At 46.0% G+C, this 26,880-nt stretch overlaps 1 protein-coding gene across 1 annotated transcript in view; it reads right to left on the bottom strand.

The window, feature by feature from the left end:
- The window catches only part of LOC121550478 (homeobox protein cut-like 2), a 136,969-nt gene that overhangs the window by 53,010 nt on the left and 57,079 nt on the right, over window positions 1-26,880 (bottom strand). The window contains exons 2-3 of the mRNA XM_041862746.1: window positions 18,993-19,103; window positions 16,467-16,514 (exon numbers count right to left, since the gene is read on the bottom strand). Of these exons, the coding sequence (XP_041718680.1) occupies window positions 16,467-16,514; window positions 18,993-19,103 (159 nt within the window). The remainder of the gene's footprint in view (window positions 1-16,466; window positions 16,515-18,992; window positions 19,104-26,880) is intronic.

Below are 26,880 nucleotides of genomic sequence, written 5' to 3'. Positions count from 1 at the left end.
ATTGAAGAAAATTTGATGACTAGATATTACTGCATTAGAGTGACACTTTAATAGAAAACAGTTATATAGTGCAGTGCTTTCAGAGGTGACCCAACATTCTCCCAAAAAACAGCTTGCAGAAAAAGGTGGAGTAACTGTCATATCAGTACATAAAGCCTTTTAGGAAGTGACCTGGTGACCATTTAGACTTGAGAGCCCAGTTTGTGGCAGTGTAAATCAGCAATCTGGTGAGCAAGGTCTCTCTATCTCCCTCCCTCCCTCCCTCCCTCCCTCCCTCCCTCCCTCCCTCCCTCCCTCCTCCTCCTCCCCCTCGTCTCTGTGAGAGAGCTGGCCAGGGCCCGCACTGCACTCCCTCCTGATTGGGACCTCGTCCATGCCCGCTGGATGCCAGCCTAAAGCCCATGCGCCCTGGTGCCAAGGCTGTTCTAAAAGCTGTAAAACAAATGGGCTGTTTGGTTAACCTCTCCTGCCAGGAGTTTGACTTCATCATGATTGTAATGAGCATCTTTCCTGTCTGATCCCTCATGTTACAGGTCCAGGGTGGTTTAGATTTGGGGTTCATGGTGGGGTTCTAGTAGAACCCACCTGATGGGATGAGTGTCACACTGAAAATAAGGAGAGATCAGGTCTCACTGAGAAAATACCAAGCTACAGAAGCTAGAAGTTTTATCATATTGTTCAAAATGAGTTTCAAATATACATGTGAGCGTAATGAAAAATATACACTGTTTAGCCTACAGGAGATCCATCTTGAATGGAATCTAATAAAGCAACCTTTCAGAATGCTTTAGATCATCAGAGTTTCATGACTGAGCTCCTACTGTTATGCTTAGTGTAGGACAACTCCATCCGGGACTTAAATAAAGCAACCTGGCGCACGGCTGCAGACACTGTGATTTGGGCAGTTTTTCATACAGGATATCATAGCTCTGCAACGCTAGCTAGCCCCACTGCTATTTCAGGCTCTGCCTCATTAGAGAGAGAGGAAGCATCTTCTATGAGTGAAAAAACAGACTTTACAAAAGACGTTTCATTAGGGAAGACTGGAGGAATAGAAGAGTACATTCTTCCCCTGCCCACAGCCTCATGGGCTTGCTGTAACAGTACTAGCGGCACTGCTAGAGATGGCTTCAGGATGCAAACACTACACACACACACACACACACAGAGACACAGGCACACACACACACATACAGAAATAGGCATAAGTATGGTATCCAAGGCCAGGCGTGCTAGGAAGTGTCCGTGGAGATGAGTGTCACACCCCCCCCGGGTCTCCAGCCCCGTCCAACAGGGGCACCAGCAGACGACCTGCTCACAATGCCTGCAATTAACCTCAACCCTCCCCAAGCTTCACATTTTAGTCATTTAGCAGACACTCTTATCCAGAGCGACTTACAGTTAGTGAGTGCATACATTTTCATACTGCCCCCCCGTGGGAAACGAACCCACAACCCTGGCGTTGCAAGTGCCATGCTCTACCAACTGAGCTACAGGGGACTTCACAACAGACAACAGGGAAAATAGAGAGAAAGAGAGGACAGATTGAGAATGCGCAATGTGTATGTGCCCATAAGCGTGGGTGTTTGCGAGTGGGTGTGCATACATGTGTTAAAGGGAGTCTGTAGAAGCCTGCTCGTGGATACTGGTTAAATTTAGTTAAATAATTAATAATTAATAAAACAGATACGTCACATAATCCTCCAGCACCTCCAGCTGTCCTTCATGTGTCTCGCTAGACAACACACAGGCACACACAACCACAGGCAAGCACGCAAACCCATACTCATGCATGCACCCAGACAAATGACACAACCACATACTCAACACACCATTCCAGTTAAACAGACACATTGACAACACTAGAGTGGTACACATACACCATACCAGATCAAGCCACACACTGAATCAGTTATAAACCAGACAGATGTGTTGTAATGCAGCTCTGTGTCTCTGACCGAGTGAATAACCTGGCCCATCTGTAAAGCCCCCTGTTCATACCAGTGTGTCCCTCTCCATCCAGATCCAGCTGACTCTCCTAGTCCTCCATCTCTCTCCCAGTGTCAGTGGCAGGGCCCCAACATCAGCAGCTGTTCCCCTTGGCTGTCCCAGCAGCCCCTCTCCAGGCTGGGCCCATCAGGCTGAAGGAGTGGGAACTCTCACACTACTCCACGGAGACCCAATTAAAAGGGACGGAACTCGGAATCACAGGGACAGAACTCGGACGGAATCACAGGGAGATGCAGAGTTGCTACTTTAATTGAAGATCTCTCTCTCTCAGGCCACCATCGCCACTTTACTCTCTGATGAGAGGAAAGAAGGGAAGAGACACACAGGGGAGAGCTGTTTGTGGGAAAGGCAAAGAGCAATGTGGTGCCCGGGTTTGGATGCACAAGGGGAGATATAATTTAGGACAATGTATTTTAATTGTAGAAAGTAACTAGAAATAATCTATTTAGACTGTACTGTATGTAGAGGGGAAAACCTTCCTGCTAAAACTATACATGAGCTAAAACTATGGGTGGCTTCTCTTTCCTCTTAATGCACATTTCTCTTCCTCTGCAGGAGAGTTCCTTGCTTTAATATAACCACATGTTAATTAGTATTGTAGTTAATCCGATATAGAAGAGACCCAAACTGTCAGGTCACATTATAAACAATCGGTCCAACGGTAGTGCGTGTGACATTTTGAGCTGCTAACTCTCCTAGCTAAATGTTCCCTAGGTACTAATTGGCCTACATTACACGGTCTTTCTTTGAATTGCTAGTTTTTTATAGTTTGGGATTGGCCCTGACAAGCGTCATCATACACTGTATGTGCAGAACTCCACATTTTTCTGTACAGGGACAGCAAAAATGTTAATATATTATTTAACCCCTTGAATTATATTGGTTAATTAAGGACTAGACTGTAGCATTGAGGACTACAGTATCTTCATGGGATATTAAACCTAATTTGAAAGGAGAATAAAAGTTCAAATACTTAGCCAGCAGCAAAGTGAGTGTAACTTTTCTCTCCTTTGCATTATTTAAGATAGGCTCCATCATGTTATCAATCTATCGATCTCCCACCAGAAAGATGAAAATTGAAAAATAATGAGGCCGATGAATGCTGTGTAAAGAACATCAATGTATGAAATTTAATAATCTGTGCTGGAAAGAGAAAAAAAAGTGGCTGTTTTCAACAAGAAAAGAGAGAGCGAAAAAAGAACCAGTTCATATTTTGCCTCTGCATATTTTAATTACCAGATCAATCATAACTACATACAGCGGTGCTTTCACAAGAGAGGAGAAAATTGCAAGTCTAAATGAAAAACAATAGATTTACTTTAAAGTCTTGGCTTCTTTTGAAGTCTAAATAAAAATTTCAGGTACCTTTAGGAGAGTCTTCTTCTGAAAGTGAATATCCTTAATTAGTGTGTTTCGATTCTACTGAAAATAAACTTCACAGCCCAACACAATGTGAAATGAAAACTGCAGCATCCAGACAGAGGGAATTAAAATCTCTTCAACACCACACAGGAGGACTCTGTCTTCTGACAGGAGCCCATGTTCTAAACGTGACTGCACTGCAGCTGGTTGGATCTCTAGTGGTGTCTCTGTGGTAGACGTAAGAAGACTTGCTCTTAGTCCCTGACTGGTTCTGTTTCTGTGACTGACTGGGTCTGTGGCTCAGTGGTTGTGTGGCGCTGACTTTGGTTCTGAAATCCCAGCATCACGATGTGGAATTGGCGGAGCAGCTCCCCCGTTCTGCCTTTTCCTCCTCACATGGGTTTTTCCTGGTTGTACGAGCGCTGATGTTTATTTCTCCTGGCATGTCCTCGCCGGCGCAGAGCCACCGATTTCACACATTTTTATTGGCTAATTTGACTGTGCTCTTGCCAGCAGCTGAAAGGGAGCCAGCCAGGAGTCAGAGCATCCCAAGAACATGGCTGCTTTACTCTGCTCTGCTCTGCTCTCAGACTGGGGTGCTTGGGGGAGCCTAATACCTGTCTCATAACAAGTCAGTTGACTTCGAATACTTCGGGATTTTGGCAATTATCTACTTCCCCAGGGTCAGATGAACTTGTGTATACCAGGAAGTCAGAGGTATTTTTGCGAGCCAATGCGAACTAGCGTTGGCAATGACTGGAAGTCTATGGGTATCTGCTAGCTTGCTAGTTAGGAGTTAGGTGTCTCAGAGACGGCCTGTTCGATGAGAAGAGTGAGTTACTGTGGGTGTTTCAGAGATCGCCTGTTTGTCAAGGGGTGAGTAAGGGAGTATGAGGGAATGTGAGTGGTTGTCTGTTAGGGTGGCAGGAGGTTTACAGCGAGCGGCTGTATGGGCAGTCTGACGCCCAATAAGAGCAGCACAGCACAGACACCTCTGTGTGCGTCCATCCTCAAACATGGCTAACATTTGCACAGTATCGTTACTCAGGCGTGACGTCTCCGAGCTCAGAGGTTTGTGCTGTCAGGACTGTAGAAATTAAACCCAGCACTGCAGAGCAGAATGTGCTGAAACTCATCAATTCCACATGGCTAGAGAGGCAAGTGCCTATTTATAACATCACCCCCTTCTCTCTCTATACATGGTGTGCATTCTTATATCTAAACACGCTGCCATAATGATGAATATCTCCAACTGGGATGTGCAGACAGGGCATCCGTCAGTACAGGAAAACAAACACACCATCATATCACCACCGCGTCCTCAAGCACAACCCTGAGAGGTGTAATGAGAATAACACTGGGAGGGATTCAAACACAGCTAAATCAAAACATCAGTCAAGAAAGAAGAAGATAAGTCAGAGAGAGTCATATATCTAAAACTCTGTGTATTCGCTTTGGGTCTCTTCTTCTGTGGCATTTTCCACACGACTCCCTGGTCTCTGTGTATGAACTTTTGAATTAGCAGAGCTGCAGCACTAATTATGACCAGTGTCAAAGGCAGCAGTAGAGAGAGATGGCTGCTTCCACAGGACAGACTGGATGGGGGAACTGGGCCGAGGGACATTATGTTATGATGTCTAACCCAATAATTAATGCTTGGAAAAATAAATGAGATTCGACTGAACCTCTTAAATAATATGTGTTCGCTTACTCTACTGGCTACTGTAACTATACTAATGACAGTAATACAAATGCAGAGAAAATAACTCAACAACAAGGCAGAAGCATGACAAGTATAGTACAGTATGTTCTTAATGGGAGCACTACTGCTGCATCAGGTGAGTGGAGGGCTGTGTGTGGAGCACCACTGGAGAGGTAATGTTACACATGAGCTCCTATTGGTGCTTAGAGCCACACACGCTCTCCACTAGAGAGGGTGGGCGAAGGGTGTCTCTGGTTTACATGGCCCATGCAGCCCATTATATTCCCAACAATAGGCTGGCGGTGCGGTGTGTGCTGTTCATACCTAATGGCCTGGAGTTCCTTTATGGACCTAGGGTGGCTGGCTGGCTGCTCAATGAGCCTGAGACAGACAGACATCCAGACAGACAGCAGAGGTAGGCGGAGACAGCATTAGAACCACCTCAGCAGCCCGGCACAAGCTCTTGGTGAAAATGGACATGGTAGTGTGGGACAGATCCAGCCAGACAGGGGAGTTGGAATGGGTCACATCCAGAGATATCTCAGCTACTGTACCTCATTGCATTGTTCTGGAGATAAAATCATTTTGTGGAATTTTGTGAGGGGGGTTTATAGGTACCACATTGTGCTTTACTGGACAAAGTCACACTTTCAACACTGTGCCAACCTCGCCGTTACAGACACCTGCAATGAGATGAGGGCTCTACTAACCAACCCAACCCCACCGATCCATGCTACCCATCCAATCAGCCTATCTGCACCTAATAACTGGCCAATTTAGTCCATGATGAAGATCTGTCTTCATTGAGCTGTTAAAGCGGGGGCATCACCGCTGCATTTCACAAACGGCGCTGTCCCTCATCTATGAAAGTGCCATAGAGCCCCTCAGACAATTAGGCAGGGAAAAGCTTTATGACCGTTAGCTGCACAGCCGCGGCGCTCTCGCCACCGGCAGCACAGCCAGGAGCGCTGGCTCGTGCAGAAAGGTAATTATAGAACCTCTCGTAATGACATGGAGGAAGCTTGCGTCATAACACACACAGCTTTTTATCACAGCGCCATAATTAATTATCATCCTTTACTCTTTGATTCATTCCACTATTCATAACATATTTATACATTCAAGACAAATTATCATTTCCTTCAGGAATTAATCAAAAAGAGGAAGGACTGGTCTCCTCTCGATGGATGATCAAAGACTGTGTGTCTGAGTCTCTACCTAGCTAGCGGCAGTGCTGCCCACTCTGCTCCTTATGGGTTTAGGTTCTGGGTTCAGGCTCTGGGCTCAGGGTTTATGAGCAGGTCTGCAACAGGAGACTGATAGACTGGTGTCTGTGTAGGACATTGGTCTCATATCACCTGATAGACCTCTGAAGTATCTAATATACCTGGATTGGAAAGGCATTGAAATTCACATACATAACATGCTCATAAATGGAGCTTGGATGAAAACCACGTGTAACATGATAAGCAGATATGAATTCCTAGATTGGATTTATGAACGGCTTTAATTTCCTCACCTCTTACCAGTAAATCCCTTGATGAAGGTATAGCACTTACCCAGGTGATCAAGTTGCCAATACAGAATTCCACCTGTACAGAATTCTACCAATATATCTGCTTTTGACTTGAAGAGATTTAAGATTATCTCCTCTCTGTAAGAGCACTCTATTGCATAGCCTACTCTTAGAGAATGAGCAACATTTCCTCCACATATCAGCACCACAACCTCAGGGTAAGAGATGGCACAGTTAGAAAACAGGTGTCCACCATCCAACCCTCAGTCGGCAGTGCGTTAATAGCTGTTTGATGTTTTGACGTCTAGTCAGCTCGATTCTACCTTGCTGGCTGATAATGAGGGCCAATAATAATTCCTGAGCTCGAGGGGTTAATGGTATGTAACCGGCAGAGAAGCTAATTACACGTTACAAACTATTTATCAGATTCTCCATCTGCGCAACGCACGCACCACAACTCTCATTGTGCACGCTAAATTACTCCATGGATTATTGTAAATAAGTTTCCTTAATTAGAGTCCTGGGCTGCTGTTTTCTTACTCTGAGTAGGCTACCAAACGACATCAAGAGAAGACAGGAAAAATGTGATGACTGGTTAATTTGGGCCTGACATCCCCAACAATACAAAGCCAGTATCTACAGTATCTAGTATCTACAGTATCAGCCTGTATGAAGAAGAACCTAGCCTAACAGGAATCCACAGGCAGCAGATTCCAGAATTCCATCACAGTTTTTTGTTGAGAAGGTGAGTCTTAAGGGGGATTTACACTCTAAAATGAGAGAGAGGTGTAAATTGCATCTTGGATCCCATTTAGGCTTGGTGGAGACTGCAATACCGTATAGTCAGATGGCAAGGGAATGTTGTGTGAAAGTTGTATGAACGGCACATGGAGCTGAACGAGGCCCAGGCCCAGTCCAACAGGCCTCTCTCTCCTGCGTTCGGTTATTTGAGAAATAACTGTCATATCCCCCAGCCCCAAAGGTGTGCCGGAGACCATGGAGACATGCACCATCTCATCTGTCTCTGCAGTAAATTTTATTAAAATTACCTTCATTATAAGACAGTGTTCATTATAAAACCAAAAACGCTGGTCTCCCAGGGCCCAGTGGATTAATAAGGACAGCGGTGTATTTTAAGCCGTAAACTCAGCTCCTCACTGTCCTTAATCTCCTTCCCACTTCACAAGGCCAAATTAACACCTCTCCTAAGCTCTGACGGGACCTCATTAGCAAACTTCCAGGGAAAGAAAGAAAAGAGGAACGAAAAAGAAGGAGAAGAAGAAGGAGGGAAGCGACCAATGACAGCCACCAGCTCTGGGATTAACCCTTTCTGGTGCTTCAGCACTGTGAAAACTAGGTCGCCGTCGTCGTGTTTCTAATCAGTCGCCTGGTTAGCGATAATTAGAAGACGAGATCGGACGAGGGATGAGAGAGAAAGTAGGAGGGGTACATTGAAATGAAACAGAAAAGAAATAGAACCTGTCATGTCGCAAACACTTCAAAGGGAGAGACTTCTCTTTTAAAAGTGCCATGATGAGGGTCCAAATACCAAAAGGGACTCCTCTGGGTCACAGCCCTGGGCGAGGAGGGGGGAGCAGATCTCTCTCATATATAGACACACACACACACACACACACACACGCTTGTGACTCATACACCACCTGTTCGGTGCAGCTGTAGGGGAGCTTTCCTTTATCCCAAAACACACAGCCAAACAAGCTCCTGCAATTACACGTCCTCTTTACTGTACTTCTCCCATGAAGCAGCAGGTATAACTCCCACAGCTTTACTCTAAGGCCTGGCAGATTACTGGTGGGTAAAGTTCACAAGCCTCGACAAGCTGTTTGACATTAAGCAGGAAGGTCAAAGTGTATCAGAAAACACCAGGGGTTTTATTTATGATGATGCATACTTTTTCTTGCAAAAATGTCCATTCTGAAAGTTGTGAGGTAGCTAGTACATTTTACTTTAAAATCTGCACATATGGAAGTTTGATGAGAGAGATCCAAAGTAAAAGTTCAGACCTTTCAGTGTTTCTGCATTCAAAATCATTGCCCCCACTCAAATTATTACTATTATTATTTTTGAACATAGTATTTCTACCAAACATACTTTCAATAATCTGTCCATGTAATTTATAAAGGTTATTTAGCTCTGTCACGGTTTCGGCCGAGGCTGCCTCTCTTCCTTGTTCGGGCAGGCTTCGGCGTTCGTTGTCTCCGGAATACTAGCTGCCACCGTTGTATGTTTCATGTTCGTTTGCTTTTGTCTGTTTGTTGTGACACCTGTTCTCGTTTAGTGTAATTAGTGTCCTATAAGTTTCTCGTTGTGTTTGTCTAGTGTTGTGTGTGATTGATTTATGTCTGTCGTGTGTAGTGCTTGTGTACTGCTATTTCGCTCGGTTGAGCTTCACTCCACTGCGTTGGAGCATTTACGCACATGTTTAGTGCGCCTTTATTTTTGTCGCCTTCGTGCGTAGTTTCGCCTTCGGGCTAGTGTGTTCGTATTTTCCTTGTTGGAAAGTTAACTAAAGTCTTTTGGACTATACTTCGGTGTCCTGCGCTTGATTCCACCACTACACCCACCTACAGCACTCTTGACAGAATCACACACCTTCAAGAATGGAATCAGCAGGAGCCGCAGCAGCCCAGGCGACGCTGGAGGACAAGGTCCGGGAACAAAGTGACCAGATCCTGCAGATGGGGACCGCACTGCAGGAGGTGATCACCACCATCCGAGGCTGGGGGACTCCTCCACCGCCATCCTCCCCGCCAGCACCATCGGCCAGTCAGCCCATTCCTGCTCCGGAACCCCGAGGAGTTCGACTCTCGCTCCCGAGGGCCTACGATGGGACCGCGGCCGGGTGTCAGGGATTCCTTCTCCAGGTGGAGCTGTACCTGGCCACCGTGCACCCGGCGCCCTCAGGACATGAGAGCGTGTCCGCCCTGATCTCCTGCCTTTCCGGGAAGGCGTTGGAATGGGCCAACGCGGAGTGGAGGAGGATCGACGCGGATACCATCACCTACGACGAGTTCTCCCGCCGCTTCAGGGCGGTGTTTGACCATCCCCCGGAGGGGAAAGCGGCGGGGGAGCGTCTGGTCTTCCTCCGGCAGGGGAGGAGGAGTGCCCAGGAGTTCGCCCTCGAATTCCGTACTCTAGCGGCAGATGCAGGGTGGAATGAGCGGGCTCACATCGATCACTACAGATGTGGTCTTCGCGAGGACGTCCGTCGGGAGCTGGCCTGTAGGGACACCAGCCTCTCGTTCGACCAGTTGGTCGACATGTCCATCAGGCTGGATAACCTGCTAGCTACCCGCGGACGTTCCGAGGGTCCGTCCATTCCACCCTCCAGCGCCTCCGAGCCGTGCCCCATGGAGCTCGGGGCGCTGGCGCTAGAGAGAGGAGGGGTCGGCTCACGAGGGGGTCCATCTCCTGCACCAACTGTGGTCGGGGAGGACACACCGCGGCTAGGTGCTGGGGATGGCCTCCTAGGGGAGAGGACGACAGGTCCCGCACTGGGGATTCCTTCCAGGTGAGTAGGCGCCCCACTCACCCAGAGCTCTCTGTTGCACATTTCTGTATACCTGTGCGTTTTCCACAGGTAGCACCTCATTCCCAGCATAAGGCGCTGGTAGATTCAGGCGCGGCTGGGAATTTTGTTGATAAGAAGTTTTGTTTAGCTTTAGGGATTCCCCTTCTTCCTGTTGATGTCCCTTTCCCCGTTCATGCCCTAGATAGCCGTCCTTTGGGTGCGGGCTTAATCAGGGAGGTCACTGCGCCACTTAGGATGCGTGCGCAGGGGGGTCATCAGGAGATGATTCAGCTATTTCTGATTGACTCGCCTGCGTATCCGGTGGTGCTGGGCATGCCCTGGTTGAGTACCCATAACCCATCTATTTCGTGGCAGGAGAGGGCTCTGATGGAGTGGTCTGCCCAGTGTGTGGGTCGATGTTTGGGCGTTTCCGTAGGGGCTACCTCGGTGGAGAGTCCAAACCAGGTGCCCGCATTGCACGTTCCCCCTGAGTATGGGGATTTGGCTATTGCGTTTAGTAAGTCGAGGGCGACGCAGTTGCCGCCCCATAGGCAGGGAGATTGTGCGATAGACCTCCAGGCAGGAGCTGCGCTCCCACGGAGCCATGTGTATCCTCTGTCTCATGAGGAGAAGAAAGCTATGGAGACTTACATAGACGAATCTCTGAGACAAGGATACATACGGCCTTCCACTTCCCCCGCGTCCTCGAGTTTCTTTTTTGTGAAGAAAAAGGATGGTGGTTTACGCCCGTGCATCGATTACCGTGGTCTCAATCAGATCACGGTGAAGTACAGTTATCCACTCCCGCTGATTGCGACCATGACTGAGTCATTGCATGGGGCGCGTTTCTTCACTAAATTAGATCTCAGGAGCGCGTACAACTTGGTGCGCATCAGGGAGGGCGATGAATGGAAGACAGCCTTTAGTACCACCTCGGGCCATTACGAGTATCTTGTCATGCCATACGGGTTGATGAACGCTCCTTCAGTTTTCCAATCATTCGTGGATGAGATCTTCAGGGACATGCAGGGCAGGGGGGGGGTTGTGTACATAGATGACATTCTCGTGTACTCGCCTACCCGTGTCGAGCATGTGGCCCTAGTGCGCAGAGTTTTGCTGAGGCTGGTGGAGCACGACCTGTATGTTAAGGCAGAGAAGTGTCTGTTTTTCCAGGAGTCGGTCTCCTTTTTGGGGTATCAGTTGTCTGCGTCAGGGGTGAAGATGGAGGTAGACCGGGTGTCAGCCGTGCGTAATTGGCAAACCCCAACCACTGTGAAGGAGGTGCAGCAGTTTTTGGGGTTTGCGAATTACCGTATTGGTCCGAATATAAGACGACCCTGATTATAAGACGACCCCCCGTTTTTCAACACAAACATTTAGAAAAACAGATTTGCAGACTAGATTTGCCGAACAAAGAACTTCATTTTATTTTAAAATAACAATATTAAAAACACAGTGAATTAAACACAAAGGCAAACTATGTACAGTATGATTCAAAATTAATATCAAGCAATAATAAAGCAACATTTTTAAATAACGAGAAAATACAGGCCACACATTTAACTAAACTTAACAAAAATTAAGCCAAACTTCTCCTCCGATGTCTCTCTATCCCTCACACACGTCCTCTGCCCGCTGTGTTCGCTCTCGTGTCATCGCTCCCCCAGCTGCTCCGCTTCACCGGCTCCTCCCAAAGCACGTCGTCCTCGCTGCCGTCCAATGCATTTGAGATGCAACATTTTTTAAAGCCATCGATGATGCTCTGTGAGGGAATAGCATCCCATGCATGCAGGATCCATTCACACAGTAGACTTCTCTCCGAAGTCTGACGGCAAGCGTTGGGCCAAACTTCGTTCTCCGTCTAAGTGACAGTCCATTGCGCCGCATCATCCTCGACACCAGCCGAGGCTGGCTTTAAATCCAGTGATGTTGAGCTCTCTGGCGATTTCCAGGGCCTTAACCTGGATGACAGCTCTGGTAATGGGCATTCCCTCACTTCTTTTTTTCCCTGACATATTCAAAAACCCTCCGGTCAACCTCAATGAAACGACCACTTTGAGGACCACGGAAGGATTTTCGCTGACTGTTAGCATCTTTTAGGCGTTGTTTTTCTGCTCGCCATCTTCTTACATTACACTCAGTGACCCCGAATGTCTTGGCAGCTTGGCAGTTGTTAGATGACTCTGCCTTATTGACAACCATTATTTTGAAATTGGCATCATAGCTCCTCCGCTGTTGTTTATTGACCTGGCCCACTTTTGAGCCACTTGTCTCTAAATGGTCAGCCTGTCTTTCCATCTTTAAACACCGGTAACGGGCTGGTTGTTAAGGACGCCTCTTCCCTCTCCGTCCGGAACGAATTTTTGGCGCCATCTGTGCCCGCGAATGTGTATTGACATTTAAAGGGGCGCCAAGAAGAGAAACTGCGCTCTGAATACTAGACCCCGAATATAAGACGACCCGACTTTTTTGGACCTATTTCGAGGGGAAAAAAGGCCGTCTTATATTCGGACCAATACGGTACTACCGGAGGTTTATCCTGGGTTTTGGACAGGTGGCAGCTCCCATCACGTCTCTTTTGAAGGGGGGTCCGGTGCGTCTGCAGTGGTCGGCCGAGGCGGACAGGGCGTTTGGGAAACTGAAGGACCTGTTTACCTCGGCCCCGGTGCTGGCGCATCCGGATCCCTCTTTGCCATTTCAGGTAGAGGTGGACGCGTCTGAGGCCGGTATAGGAGCCGTGCTTTCACAACGGTCAGGCGCGCCACCTAAACTCCGCCCCTGTGCTTTTTATTCTAAGAAGCTCAGTCCGAGCGGAGCGAAACTATGACGTAGGGGACAGGGAGCTGTTAGCCGTGGTACAGGCCCTAAAGGTGTGGAGGCACTGGCTTGAGGGGGCTCAACACCCTTTCCTCATTTTGACGGACCACCGTAACCTGGATTACATCCGGGCAGCGAGGAGGCTGAACCCTCGTCAGGCAAGATGGAATATGTTTTTGACCCGGTTTACATTTAAGATCACGTACATCCCTGGGTCACAGAACGGTAAGGCAGATGCGCTGTCTCGGCGGTATGACACGGAGGAGAGGTCCGTGGAGCCCACTCCCATACTGCCGGAGTCGTGTCTGGTGGCACCGGTAGTGTGGGAGGTCGATGCTGAGCTCGGCGGGCGTTACGCACCGACCCTAGTCCACCGCAATGCCCGGAGGGTCGGAAGTACGTTCCGCTCGAGGTTCGGGATCGATTGATCTATTGGGCTCACACGTCACCCTCCTCTGGACACCCTGGTATCGGCCGGACAGTGCACTGTCTTAGTGCCAAGTACTGGTGGCCCACGTTGGCCAGGGATGTGAGGGTTTATGTTTCCTCCTGCTCGGTGTGCGCCCAGTGTAAGGCGCCTAGACATCTGCCTAGGGGTAAGTTACTACCCCTGCCCGTTCCACAACGACCATGGTCTCACCTCTCGGTGGATTTCCTTACTGACCTTCCTCCTTCACAGGGGAATACCACTATACTGGTCGTTGTGGACCGGTTTTCTAAGGCCTGTCGTTTGCTCCCCATGCCGGGCCTTCCTACAGCCCTGCAAACTGCCGAAGCACTATTCACCCATGTGTTCCGGCACTACGGGGTGCCCGAGGATATTGTGTCTGATCGAGGTCCCCAATATACCTCCAGGGTCTGGAGAGCCTTTATGGAGCGGTTGGGGGTCTCGGTGGGCCTCACCTCGGGTTACCACCCGGAGAGTAATGGGCAGGTGGAACGCGTGAACCAGGATGTGGGTAGGTTTCTTAGAACATACTGCCAGGACCGGCCGGAGGAGTGGGCAAGGTACGTTCCCTGGGCCGAGATGGCCCAGAATTCCCTACGCCATTCCTCCACTAACCTAACCCCTTTCCAATGTGTGTTGGGTTACCAGCCGGTTCTGGCACCTTGGCAGCAGAGCCAGATCGAGGCTCCTGCGGTGGATGAGTGGGCGCGGCGCTCGGAGGAGACGTGGAACGCTGCACACGTCCACCTGCAGCGGGCCCTCCGACGTCATAAGGCGCGCCGATCTCCACCGCAGTGAGGGACCGGTGTACGCACCTGGTGATCGAGTCTGGCTCTCTACCAGAAACCTGCCCCTCCGCCTGCCCTGTCGGAAACTGGGTCGGCGGTTTGTAGGGCCATTTAAGGTCCTGAGAAGGTTGAACGAGGTGTGTTACAAAGTACAACTACCTGTTGAATATAAAAGTATTAACCCCTCGTTCCATGTGTCCCTTCTCAGGCCGGTGGTAGCTGGCCCACTCCAAGAAAGTGAGATCAGGGAGACTCCTCCGCCCCCATTGGACATCGAGGGGCACCGGCGTACTCCGTGAGGTCCATCTTGGATTCGAGACGTCGGATGGGGGGTCTCCAATATCTAGTGGAGTGGGAGGGTACGGTCCGGAGGAACGGTGCTGGGTGCCGAGGAGAGACATTTTGGACCCGTCTCTCCTGACGGAATTCCATCGTGGGCACCCGACGCACCCTGCTCCAGCGTCCTCCGGGTCGTCCCGAGGCGGAGTCAGCGCACGTCTGGAGCCGCGCGTCAAGGGGGGGTACTGTCACGGTTTCGGCCGAGGCTGCCTCTCTTCCTTGTTCGGGCAGGCTTCGGCGTTCGTTGTCTCCGGAATACTAGCTGCCACCGTTGTATGTTTCATGTTCGTTTGCTTTTGTCTGTTTGTTGTGACACCTGTTCTCGTTTAGCGTAATTAGTGTCCTATAAGTTTCTCGTTGTGTTTGTCTAGTGTTGTGTGTGATTGATTTATGTCTGTCGTGTGTAGTGCTTGTGTACTGCTATTTCGCTCGGTTGAGCTTCACTCCACTGCGTTGGAGCAATTACGTGCATGTTTAGTGCGCCTTTATTTTTGTCGCCTTCGTGCGTAGTTTCGCCTTCGGGCAAGTGTGTTCGTATTTTCCTTGTTGGAAAGTTAACTAAAGTCTTTTGGACTATACTTCGGTGTCCTGCGCTTGATTCCACCACTACACCCACCTACAGCACTCTTGACAAGCTCTATCTGAGTACAACACCGTTCTAAAGGTTATTTAGCTCTTTGTGCCACTGAGGCAGCCAAACCTGCCTACGCACAAAACTCAGTGCACCGTCCAAGACAGTGCGCTAGTCCGAGAGGAAAATGTGCAGTTTTATAGCTAATCTCATGCTATTCTACACATTTTGCCATGAGGCCCTGAGAACTTTTGTGCAGTTTTAAAGCTAATTTACTGTCATTCTAAATATTTTGCATTTTGCCATGGCTTATGTGCTACTTGGAGGGGGGGTGGTTGTGGTCTTTAGTGGACCCACAACCGATAAAATGTATTATAAAATGGGAATAATGTCCTTTTTAATAAATCACCAGAGCTGACCGTTTCATAGTCGTTCTACCAAAAAAAATCCCCCCTCCCCCCACTGCTACAAACATTTCCAGTGGAAGCATTGAGACCTTTCCTCCTTCAAGACAGAGGCCTCTGGCAAAAGATTTAACATCATCATTCATTATCAGCTATCTACTTTATTTACTTACTAAACATCTATACTCCCAGTTGTCAAAACATAAATAGTGCTCAAATTAATCCCCTAGGTTCATGTTTGCACAATAAAGAAACATCTGGGAACTTTAGATACAGTATTTTGATGTCTCTGTCTTTGCAGTCACAGTAATTCAATTGGCATTGACACCAACCTCAAATATCAGCAATGACTCCAGCCAAAACAGATTGTTATTTTGGCATAGATAATTACAAACCACTTCAAAAACAAGTTGACTATGATCACACATGAGAACCAGAAAATCCATGCAGAGTGTTATCATATTTAGTGATTCAGCTTTCAGGTTAGTTGAGGAGAGAGAGGGAGACTGGAAACATTATTTGCGGTATCATTTCAATATGCCTCTGCTTAGTGGACCATAACGTAGCTCACAAATGCGATTTATGACCTTGGTTTAATGGCTAGAGCAGAGCCTTGGTAGGTATCAGATTACTTTTTCAATATGGCCGTGTCAGAGAGGGCACTGAGAATGCACCATCCAAACAGGATATGAGGGCTTGTCTCAGCCAAGAGAATATGAGTAGCCAGATATCTGATAATCTAATGGCAGATAGAGAGCTACTCCACTTTGACAGAAAAGATACCAGTCAATAAGGATCAGATGAAAACTGGGTCCTTACACTTGGCCATGAATGTCTATCCCGGACCCACCCTATCATCCATCCAAGGCCACAGTTTTACTGTGCTGAGTTTTTTGTGTCAGGATGTAGTGGGTAAGTGTCTCTAAATCACGTCAAATCCCCACTGGCAAAACATGGGCAAGGAGAAGTAGACTCACCTGGGCTTGGAAACTCTTGAGGACAGGAGCCACCATCTCCCGGACTTCCTGAATACAGACAAACAGAACAAACGCTTACCATTTTTGAAACACTAGAAGCCAATTGTCCTGATGAGGACAGGGCAAGACTTCTACTGTACTTTGTACTGTAATTTGTCTCAATAGCATTAAATATACAGTGGAGAGAACAAGTATTTGATACACTGCCGATTTTGCAGGTTTTCCTACTTACAAAGTATGTAGAGGTCTGTCATTTTTATCATAGGTACACTTCAACTGTGAGAGACGGAATCTAAAACAAAAATCCAGAAAATCACATTGTATGATTTTTAAGTAATTAATTTGCATTTTATTGCATGACATAAGTATTTGATCACCTACCAACCAGTAAGAATTCCGGTTCTCACAGACCTGTTAGTTTTTCTTTAAGAAGCCCTCCTGTTCTCCACTCATTACCTGTATTAGCTGCACCTGTTTGAACTCGTTACCTGTATAAAAGACACCTGTCCACACACTCAATCAAACAGACTCCAACCTCTCCACAATGGCCAAGACCAGATAGCTGTGTATGGACATCAGGGATAAAATTGTAGACCTGCACAAGGCTGGGATGGGCTACAGGACAATAGGCAAGCAGCTTGGTGAGAAGGCAACAACTGTTGCCGCAATTATTAGAAAATGGAAGAAGTTCAAGATGACGGTCTATCACCCTCGGTCTGGGGCTCCATGCAAGATCTCACCTCGTGGGGCATCAATGATCATGAGGAAGGTGAGGGATCAGCCCAGAACTACATGGCAGGACCTGGTCAATGACCTGAAGAGAGCTGGGACCACAGTCTCAAAGAAAACCATTAGTAACACACTACGCCGTCATGGATTAAAATCCTGCAGCGCACGCAAGGTCCCCCTGCTCAAGCCAGCGCATGTCCAGGCCCGTCTGAAGTTTGCCAATGACCATCTGGATGATCCAGAGGAGGAATGGGAGAAGGTCATGTGGTCTGATGAGACAAAAATAGAGCTTTTTGGTCCAAACCACTCGCCGTGTTTGGAGGAAGAAGAAGGATGAGTACAACCCCAAGAACACCATCCCAACCGTGAAGCATGGAGGTGGAAACATCATTCTTTGGGGATGCTTTTCTGCAAAGGGGACAGGACGACTGCACCGTAATGAGGGGAGGATGGATGGGGCCATGTATCGCGAGATCTTGGCCAACAACCTCCTTCCCTCAGTAAGAGCATTGAAGATGGGTCGTGGCTGGGTCTTCCAGCATGACAACGACCCAAAACACACAGCCAGGGCAACTAAGGAGTGGCTCCGTAAGAAGCATCTCAAGGTCCTGGAGTGGCCTAGCCAGTCTCCAGACCTGAACCCAATAGAAAATCTTTGGAGGGAGCTGAAAGTCCGTATTGCCCAGCGACAGCTCCGAAACCTGAAGGATCTGGAGAAGGTCTGTATGGAGGAGTGGGCCAAAATCCCTGCTGCAGTTTGTGCAAACCTAGTCAAGACCTACAGGAAACGTATGATCTCTGTAATTGCAAACAAAGGTTTCTGTACCAAATATTAAGTTCTGCTTTTCTGATGTATCAAATACTTATGTCATGCAATAAAATGCAAATTAATTACTTAAAAATCATACAATGTGATTTTCTGGATTTTTGTTTTAGATTCTGTCTCTCACAGTTGAAGTGTACCTATGATAAAAATTACAGACCTCTACATGCTTTGTAAGTAGGAAAACCTGAAAAATCGGCAGTGTATCAAATACTTGTTCTCCCCACTGTACTTATACTTGTTATGGACCATTTTTACGAACAACTGCCAAATGTCTAATGGACAACTGTCAAATGTCAAATGCTGTTTGATCCCAGATGTATTTTTCTTTAGCCCAAATTCCAGCAGAAGAAGCAACATCTCTGGTTTGGAGTGAAGTGCGAGGGAGGGAGGCAGATGAGGAGGGGGGTCTTATAATTTTGGAAAAGCTGAGGAGTTTGAGTGAGAGTCTGTAAGTGGGGATTTCCAGCTTGTAAAAGCTCCAGCCTCTCCCTTCCTCCTGGCTCTCCGTCAGCCCCCGGTAAGGGGATTGGGCTGCCTGTGGTGACAGCCTGATCCTGCCTTCTGCACCTGTATTATACTGACAAGATTACAGCACACTCTCACACAGGGACAGGGGCTCTGTAGTCTGACTGGGAGATACCAGGAACCCTGACCTTAAACAACACCTAGCTGTAGGCCACAGGGTTTAATTGAAACCTGAACAGACCTGGAGGAGGGGGCTGGGGTAATGACTGACTTGTCCCAAGCATTGGGCGCCAATGATATGCACTAAAGTAGATTAGAAAATTAAATCAAGAATTACAGGCACATACTGTAGGTAAGCGGGGCTCAAACACTGCCAGAGACTGAGCAAGTCAGTCTGCCTAGTGGAGCAGAGACAAGCAGATAGACATGCAGAACTCATGGCAGGGTTGGGAGGAGGCAGGGGGGTTGGAGGGTGAAAGGGGCAGGGGGGTGGAGGAGGCACTCACCTCTGGGACATTTCTCTTGAACTCCCGGCTCAGCTCCACCAGGTGCTTGTGGGAGTGCTCGCTCTCTTCCTGTCGCCCCGCCAGCTCAGACGCTACTGAGTTTAGCTCCCTCTATAAACACAGACAAAAAGAGAGAGTTAGAAAAAGAGAGGCAGAGAGAGACAGCACTTAGAGAGGCTGCTAACAGTCATACAGTGCAGCTTAAAGTTTACATAAATAAAAATACACTGCTGAATATTAACAATGTAATCCTTCATGATCTTATAGCGGTAATACTTACTGCAAGCCCTGGCCCATAAATAATTAAGCCAAAATAAATCCAATGCCTACAGTAGCAGAAAGCCTTTTAGATAATCAGTATTTGAAATAATCAATACGCTTGCAACGACCATGGAACTCCAGTGAGAGAGAGTGGAGAGAAAAAGGAAAAACAAGGCTGAGTCACGTGGAAAGGACCCAATAACCTGACAAATACCCTTATAAACAAATACAGAGCTTCCTGGAGAAACGAGGAGCTGATTTCAAGCCCAGACAAGACACGATTCAAACACAAAGCATTGTTTGTTCTTTCTGCCACGATAAACACAGATAACACTGAAGCCTCTCCCTCATTCAAATCTCTCTTCCACTGCTTTCCTACATCTAACATTGATGTCAGATAGGGCTGTGACGGTCATGGAATTTTGGATGACGGTTATTGGCCAGCCATAATAACCATTTGAATAGCACTTTGGATTTGAAATGATATTATGACTATGAGGTTAAAGTGCAGACTGTCAGCTTTAACATTGAGGGTATTTTCATCCATATCGGGTGAACTGTTCAGAAATTACAGCACTTTTTGTACATAGTCCCCCCATTTTAGAGGACCAAAAGTATTGTGACAAATTCACTTACACTACATTGCCAAAATTATTAGTGGATTCGGCTATTTCAGCCACACCCGTTGCTGACAGGTGTATAAAATCAAGCACACAGCCATGCAATCTCCATAGACAAAAATTGGCAGTAGAATGGCCTGTACTGAAGAGCTTAGTGACTTTCAATGTGGCACCGTCAAAAGATGCCACCTTTCCAACAAGTCAGTTCGTCAGATTTCTGCCCTGCTAGAGTTTCCCTGGTCAACTGTAAGTGCTGGTATTGTGAAGTGGAAACATCTAGGAGCAACAATGGCTCAGCCGCAAAGTGGTAGGCCACACAAGCTCACAGAACGGGTCCGCTGAGTGCTAAAGCACGTAAAAATCGTCTGTCTTCAGTTGCAACACTCACTACCGAGTTCCAAACTGCCTCTGGAAGCAACGCCAGCACAATAACTGTTCGTCGGGAGCTTCATGTAATGGGTTTCCATGGCCGAGCAGCAGCACACAAGCCTAACATCACCATGCGCAATGCCAAGTTTCGGCTGGAGTGGTGTAAAGCTCACCGCCATTGGACTCGGGAGCAGTGGAAATGCGTTCTCTGGATTGATTAATCACGCTTCACCATCTGGCAGTCCGACGGACGTATCTGGGTTTGGCGGATGCCAGGCAAACGCTACCTGCCCCAACACATAGTGCCAACTGTAAAGTTTGGTGGAGAAGGAATAATGGCCTGGGGCTGTTTTTCATGGTTCAGGGTAGGCCCCTTAGTTCCAGTGAAGGGAAATCTTAACACTACAGCATGACATTCTAGATGATTCTGTGCTTCCAACTTTGTGGCAACAGTTTGGGGAAGGCCCTTTCCTGTTTCAGCATGACAATGCCCCGGTGCACAAAGCGATGCCCATACAGAAATGGTTTGTCGGGATCGGTGTGGAAGAACTTGACTGGCCTGCACAGAGACCTGACCTCAAACACCTTTGGGATGAATTGGAACGCCGACATCGAGCCATGGCTAATTGCCCAACATCAGTGCCCGACCTCACTAATGCTTGAGGCTGAATGGAAGCAAGTCCCCACAGCAATGTTCCAACATCTAGTGTTGCCCCGTGTAGTTCAGTTGGTAGAGCATGGCGCTTGCAACGCCAGGGTTGTGGGTTCGATTCCCACGGGGGGCCAGTCTGAAGAAAAAAAGTAATTATGCACTCACTAACTGTAAGTCGCTAAATGACTAAAATGTTTTTTTTTATGTAGTGGAAAGCCTTCCCAGGAGAGTGGAAGCTGTTATAGCAACAAAGGGGGGACCAACTTATTATAAATGCCCATAATTTTGGAATGAGATGTTTGACTTTTGGCCATGTAGTGTATACAGTATGTGTATTAAAGTAGTCAATAGTTTAGTATTTGGTCCCATATTCCTAGCATGCAATGATTACATCAAGTTTGTGACTCTACAAACTTGTGTGATGCATTTGCTGTTTGTTTTGGTTGTGTTTCAGATAATTTTGTGCCCAACAGAAATTAATGGTAAATAATGTAGTGTCAGTACATTTTATTGTAAATAAGAATATAATATGTTTCTAAACACTTCTACATTAATGTGGATGCCCACCATGATTATGGATAGTCTTAAATGAATTGTCAACAATGACACAAATATCATACCCCGAAGACATGTTAATCTCTCACCATTACAATAACAGGGGAGGTTAGCATATTTTGGGGGTATGATATAATAATAATAATAATAATAAGCCATTTAGCAGATGCTTTTATCCAAAGCAACTTACAGTCATGCGTGCATACATTTCTTTTGCGTATGGGTGGTCCCAGGGATCGAACCCACTACCCTGGCGTTACAAGCGCCGTGCTCTACCAGCTGAGCTACAGAGGACCACAATATGTATGCCTCTAACTTTCTCACTCATCATTATTCACAGTTCATTCAGGATTATCCGTAATTATTTTAGCATCCACATTAACGTAGAAGTGTTTAGAAACACATTCTATTCTTATTTACAATAAGTGACTCCAAAATGGCAATACATGATTTACCATTAATTTCTACTGGCCACAAAAACACAACCAAAACATACAGCAAATTAATCCAAAAAGTTTGTATAGTCACAAGCAATGTAATCATTGCGTGCTAGGAATATGGGACCAAATACTAAACTTTTGACTACTTTAATACACATATAAGTGTTTCCCTAAAATGGGGGGACTATGTACAAAAAGTGCTGTAATTTCTAAACGGTTCACCCGATATGGAAATACCCTCAAACCTCATAGTCATTTTTTCATTTCAAATTCAAAGTGCTTGGAGTACAGAGCCAAAACAACAACAAAAGTGTCACTGTCCCAATACTTTTGGAGCTCACTGTATATTATTATTATTATTAGTGTTTTTTTAAGACACATTTTCTCCTCTCCTCTGCTCCAGACTGTATGTGCTGCCATATAAATACAACCAAGACAACAATGGCGGCCATTGTGAATGTACCCATAGGAGCAAGGAATTACCCATCAATATGTGTTGGGATATGTTGATTCAACTCAACTGACATTACAAAACATTTGTTCACATAATTTGAATGAACATTCTCCATTACCACGGAAATGATTGCATCGCAATAGCAGGCAGCCATTGTGAGTGTACCCATGAGTTTACCAGTCAAATTGCCAGGGTTAGAGGTTCCAAGCCTGTTGTATTCATTCTATTTCTATGTGTGCTGCTGCACGGAGGGGGGTGTTGCCAAGCCACCAGAAACGTGTTTACTACAACACGTTGCTTGTTTCAGCAAGGAGCAACAAAGTTTCATCACGTGTTAGAAATTGAATTAACCGCACTAACGCCCGGTTATGAGTGGTTATTTTATTTTCATGACGGTCTTCAACCATAACTGTCGGTGCAAATATCGTTAACCAAAATGTTCCCCATTAGCAGGTAGCCTAGCTGTTAAGAGCATTAGGCCAGTAACCAAAAGGTCGCTGATTCAAATCCCAGAGTCGGCAAGGTGGAAAAATCTGCTGTTCTACCCTTGAGCAAGGCAGTTAACCCCCAACAACAATTAAGGCAGCCCCCCGCACCTCTGATTCAGAGGGGTAGGGTTAAATGCAGAAGACACATTTCGGTTGAATGCATTCAGTTGTGCAACTGACCAGGTATCCCCTTTCCCTAGTGTAACAAATCATGTCCCTCTTCAATCGCATCTATTTTCCTCTCCTCTTGGATTGGTTTTATCTGATGAAGGTATTCCCTTGTAACTGCTGGCATACAATATAAAACTGGAGTGGGGGATTCAATTACCACAGTGAATTTATATATGCTGGAAAATTTAATTGACTGTGTTTTAATTAATCTCCAGTCTTACTTAAAGACAATTTAATAAATTATCACGAGCCAAAAAAGAGAGAGAAAACCTAGGGATAAAACTCCAGTTCCATATTTGAAACATTTAACTTATTCCACTTATTCCCAGTGAAGGCATTTTAACCCTTCAATTTGATCACATCTTGATGTAATTAGATTCCTGTATTGGTCCTTGAAAAGAGGCCATCTTTCTCTCTCCAAAATGAGCGACAGAATGCTCCCATTGACAAGTCTTATTTGATCTCCCTTGGTGACAGTTGTGCCTTTGTTCAAAACAGTCCTTTGCCTCAGGACTTTATCCAAGAGTCCGAATGGATTACACTTCCCTTGGCCCATCCGTTTCTAATGCATATACAGTGCCTTCAGAAAGTATTCATCCCCCTTGACTTATTCCACATTTTGTTGTGTTACAACCTGAATTCAAAATTGATTAAATATATTTTATCTCATCCATCTACACACAATACCCCATAATGACAAAGTGAAAACATGTTTTTAGAAATGTTTGTAAATTTATTGAAAATGAAATACAAAAACCTTTCATTTACAGTACATACAGTAAGTATTCAACCCCCTGAGTCAATACATGTTAGAATCACCTTTAGCAGCGATTACAGCTCTGTCTCTCTAAGAGCTTTGCACACCTGGATTTTACAATATTTGCACATTATTCTTTAAAAAAATCTTCAAGCTTTGTCAAGTTGGTTGTTGATCATTGCTAGACAAGCAACATGTATATTTGGCCTTGTGTTTTTGGTTATTGTCCTGCTGAAAGGGGAATTTGTCCCCCAGTTTCTGTTGGAAAGCAGACTGAACCAGGTTTTCCACTAGGATTTTGCCTGTGCTTAGCTCTATTCTGTTAATTTTTATCCTAAAAAAACCTCCCTAGTCCTTGCCGATGACAAGCATACCCATAACATGATGCAGCCACCACCATGCTTGAAAATATGACGAGTGGTACTCAGTGATGTGTTGGGTTGGATTTGCCCCAAACATTACGCTTTGTATTTAGGACATAAAGTTAATTTCTTTGCCACATGTTTTGCAGTTTTACTTTAGTGCCTTATTGCAAACAGGACGCTTGTTTTGGAATATTTTTATTCTGTACAGGCTTCCTTCTTTTCACTCTGCTATTTAGGTTAGTATTGTGGAGTAACTACAATGTTGTTGATCCATTCTCAGTTTTCTCCTATCACAGCCATTAAACTCTGTAACTGTTTTAAAGTCACCATTGGACTCATGGTGAAATCCCTGAGCGGTTTCCTTCCTCTCTGGCAACTGAGTTAGGAAGGATGCCTGTATCTTTGTAGTGACTGGGTGAATTGATACTCCATCCAAAGTGTTATTAATAACTTCACCATGCTCAAAGGGATATTCAATGTCTGTTTTTTTCTTTTTACCCATCTACCAATACGTGCCCTTCTTCGCGAAGCATTGGAAAACCTCCATGATCTTTGTGGTTGAATCTGTGTTTGAAATTCACTGCTCAACTGAGGGACCTTACAGATGTGTGGGGTACTGAGATGAGGTAGACATTCAAAAATCATGTTAAACACTATTATTGCACAAAGAGAGTCCATGCAACGTATTATGTGACTTGTTAAGCAAATGTTTACTCCTGAACTTATATAGGCTTGCCATAACAAAGGGGTTGAATCCTTATTGACTCAAGGCATTTCAGATTTTCATTTTTTATTAATTTTTAAACAATTCTAAAAACATAATTCCACTTTGACATGGGGTATTGTGTGTAGGCCAGTGACACAAAATCTCAATTTAATCCATTTTAAATTCAGGCTGTAACACAACAAAATGTGCAAAAAGTCAAGGGGTGTGAATACTTTCTGAAGGCAGATTGGAGATTGGAAATTCTGATGTTTAAGGCAAAACCAAGCATTGGATTTTTGTAAGAAAAACATTTGGTTTCAGACTGCCTGCACTCCTACAAGCTAGTCACTGTGCGTCAGTCAGCCATTCTACCACATCTTGAATTAGATTTTCCAGGGATTTGGGACTTGGCTGTGAGGAGTGGGCTAACCTCCAACAGATTCAAGCAGCCCTAGACCACCATCTAATTTGGCTGAGAGAGAATCCTGGTAGAAGTGGCTTTGTGTGGATTATAGTGCTGATTCTGAATTGCCCAGTGCTTGCTTAATTGACGAAGAGGCTGTAAACAAATCACATTGATGCCTCATTCAGTCAAGTTGAAAACAATTTCTGGTCCCACTTCACATGAACACTCCAAAAACATATGTACAGTATTTACATGGTAGTTATGTGAGTATGGTGTAGTTAGAGGGTATATTACAGTGTTTGCAGTATGCTCAAAGTTCACTCCATGTTTATTAATTGCTAAAGTGGAAGCATCAGTCTACAGTGTTGGATAAGGAATGTAAAACTTCTAAACTTTTCAAATGGCATCATAGCATAGCATTTCTTTTGATTGCATCTTACATATACCAGTGGGGGAACATACTTCAGTTTCCATTCAGTTGTAAGTAGCTCAACCAATGAGAACAGTGAATACTCCCATGGGAGTAAAACAACAATAGATAGTTCCCTGGCCTTTCTGAAAAGGCTGGGCAACAGCACATCAAATAAAACCTGGTGTCTGACCACTTTCTTGAAGGGAACTGAAGCAGAAAATTTTTGCCTGTTTGGTTTTCTTGAAGAGACAGATGATAGAGCAACTATACAACATAGTGTACTTCAAGTCTCTTGAACTAAAAGATTTCAGAAAAGATTTTCACCTCACTAATCAAATCTGATCCATTTCAACTTGAGCTATGGTTAACTTTGAGATCTCTGATAAGATTCACTTATCCATCTCCATGATGCTAAGCTTATATCTGCATGGAGAATCCAAAACAACAACACACTCACAAATCTAGAGGTCCTATACTTCTTACTGTTTACATTGAAAATAGGGGGAGTAAGCAAGTTCCATTCCCTAGGCAAAGAAGAATTTCCCGGTAATCGTTTGACAGGTTTTTAAAAAGGCGATCGGGACCGAATTTTCAGTGTGTGGCAGTCGGGTCAATACCAAGCTCCTGTCATTAAGCCTCTGCCAGTCAAACATCCAGCCGTAATTGATGAGTTTCCTCAGGGGAGGGTGGAGCTGTCGCTGGGGCGGGGGTTGGGAGGTGTAGGAGGGGGGTATTTGGAGGAGGGGGGGGTAAGGGGGGATGCTGAGCAGGCCGGTCCAGAGGGAGGGAGGGAGGGAGGGAGGGGGAGGCCCAGGCCGGGCCCTGCTGAGAACAGCGTCTGCGGAGGAGCCGTCACATGTCTTGACAGACAGCCAGTCACAAAGCACTGAGCGGGTCAGGTATTTATGCATATGTGTGTTGTGTTGCAGAAAAGACTGCAGGGAGTGGTCTCTTTGGACCCAACGGAGGGAGAGGAAAAACAAGTCAAGCAAAATGGAGGGTAATGGTGATAACAAAGCAGTGGAGCGATGATCTCAGGAATATAATGCGTTTAGTACTAGAATACATCGACAACGCTATGAAACAAATCCCCATTGGACCATTGCCAGCATTGATGTTAGCCATTAGAAATAGTATGAATGCTTACAGTGGGGAAAAAAATTATTTAGTCAGCCACCAATTGTGCAAGTTCTCCCACTTAAAAAGATGAGAGAGGCCTGTAATTTTTATCA

Source organism: Coregonus clupeaformis, chromosome 18, assembly GCF_020615455.1.
Source record: "Coregonus clupeaformis isolate EN_2021a chromosome 18, ASM2061545v1, whole genome shotgun sequence".
In the NCBI taxonomy this organism is placed as follows: domain Eukaryota; kingdom Metazoa; phylum Chordata; class Actinopteri; order Salmoniformes; family Salmonidae; genus Coregonus; species Coregonus clupeaformis.
This window is presented reverse-complemented; position numbering and strand designations above follow the sequence as displayed.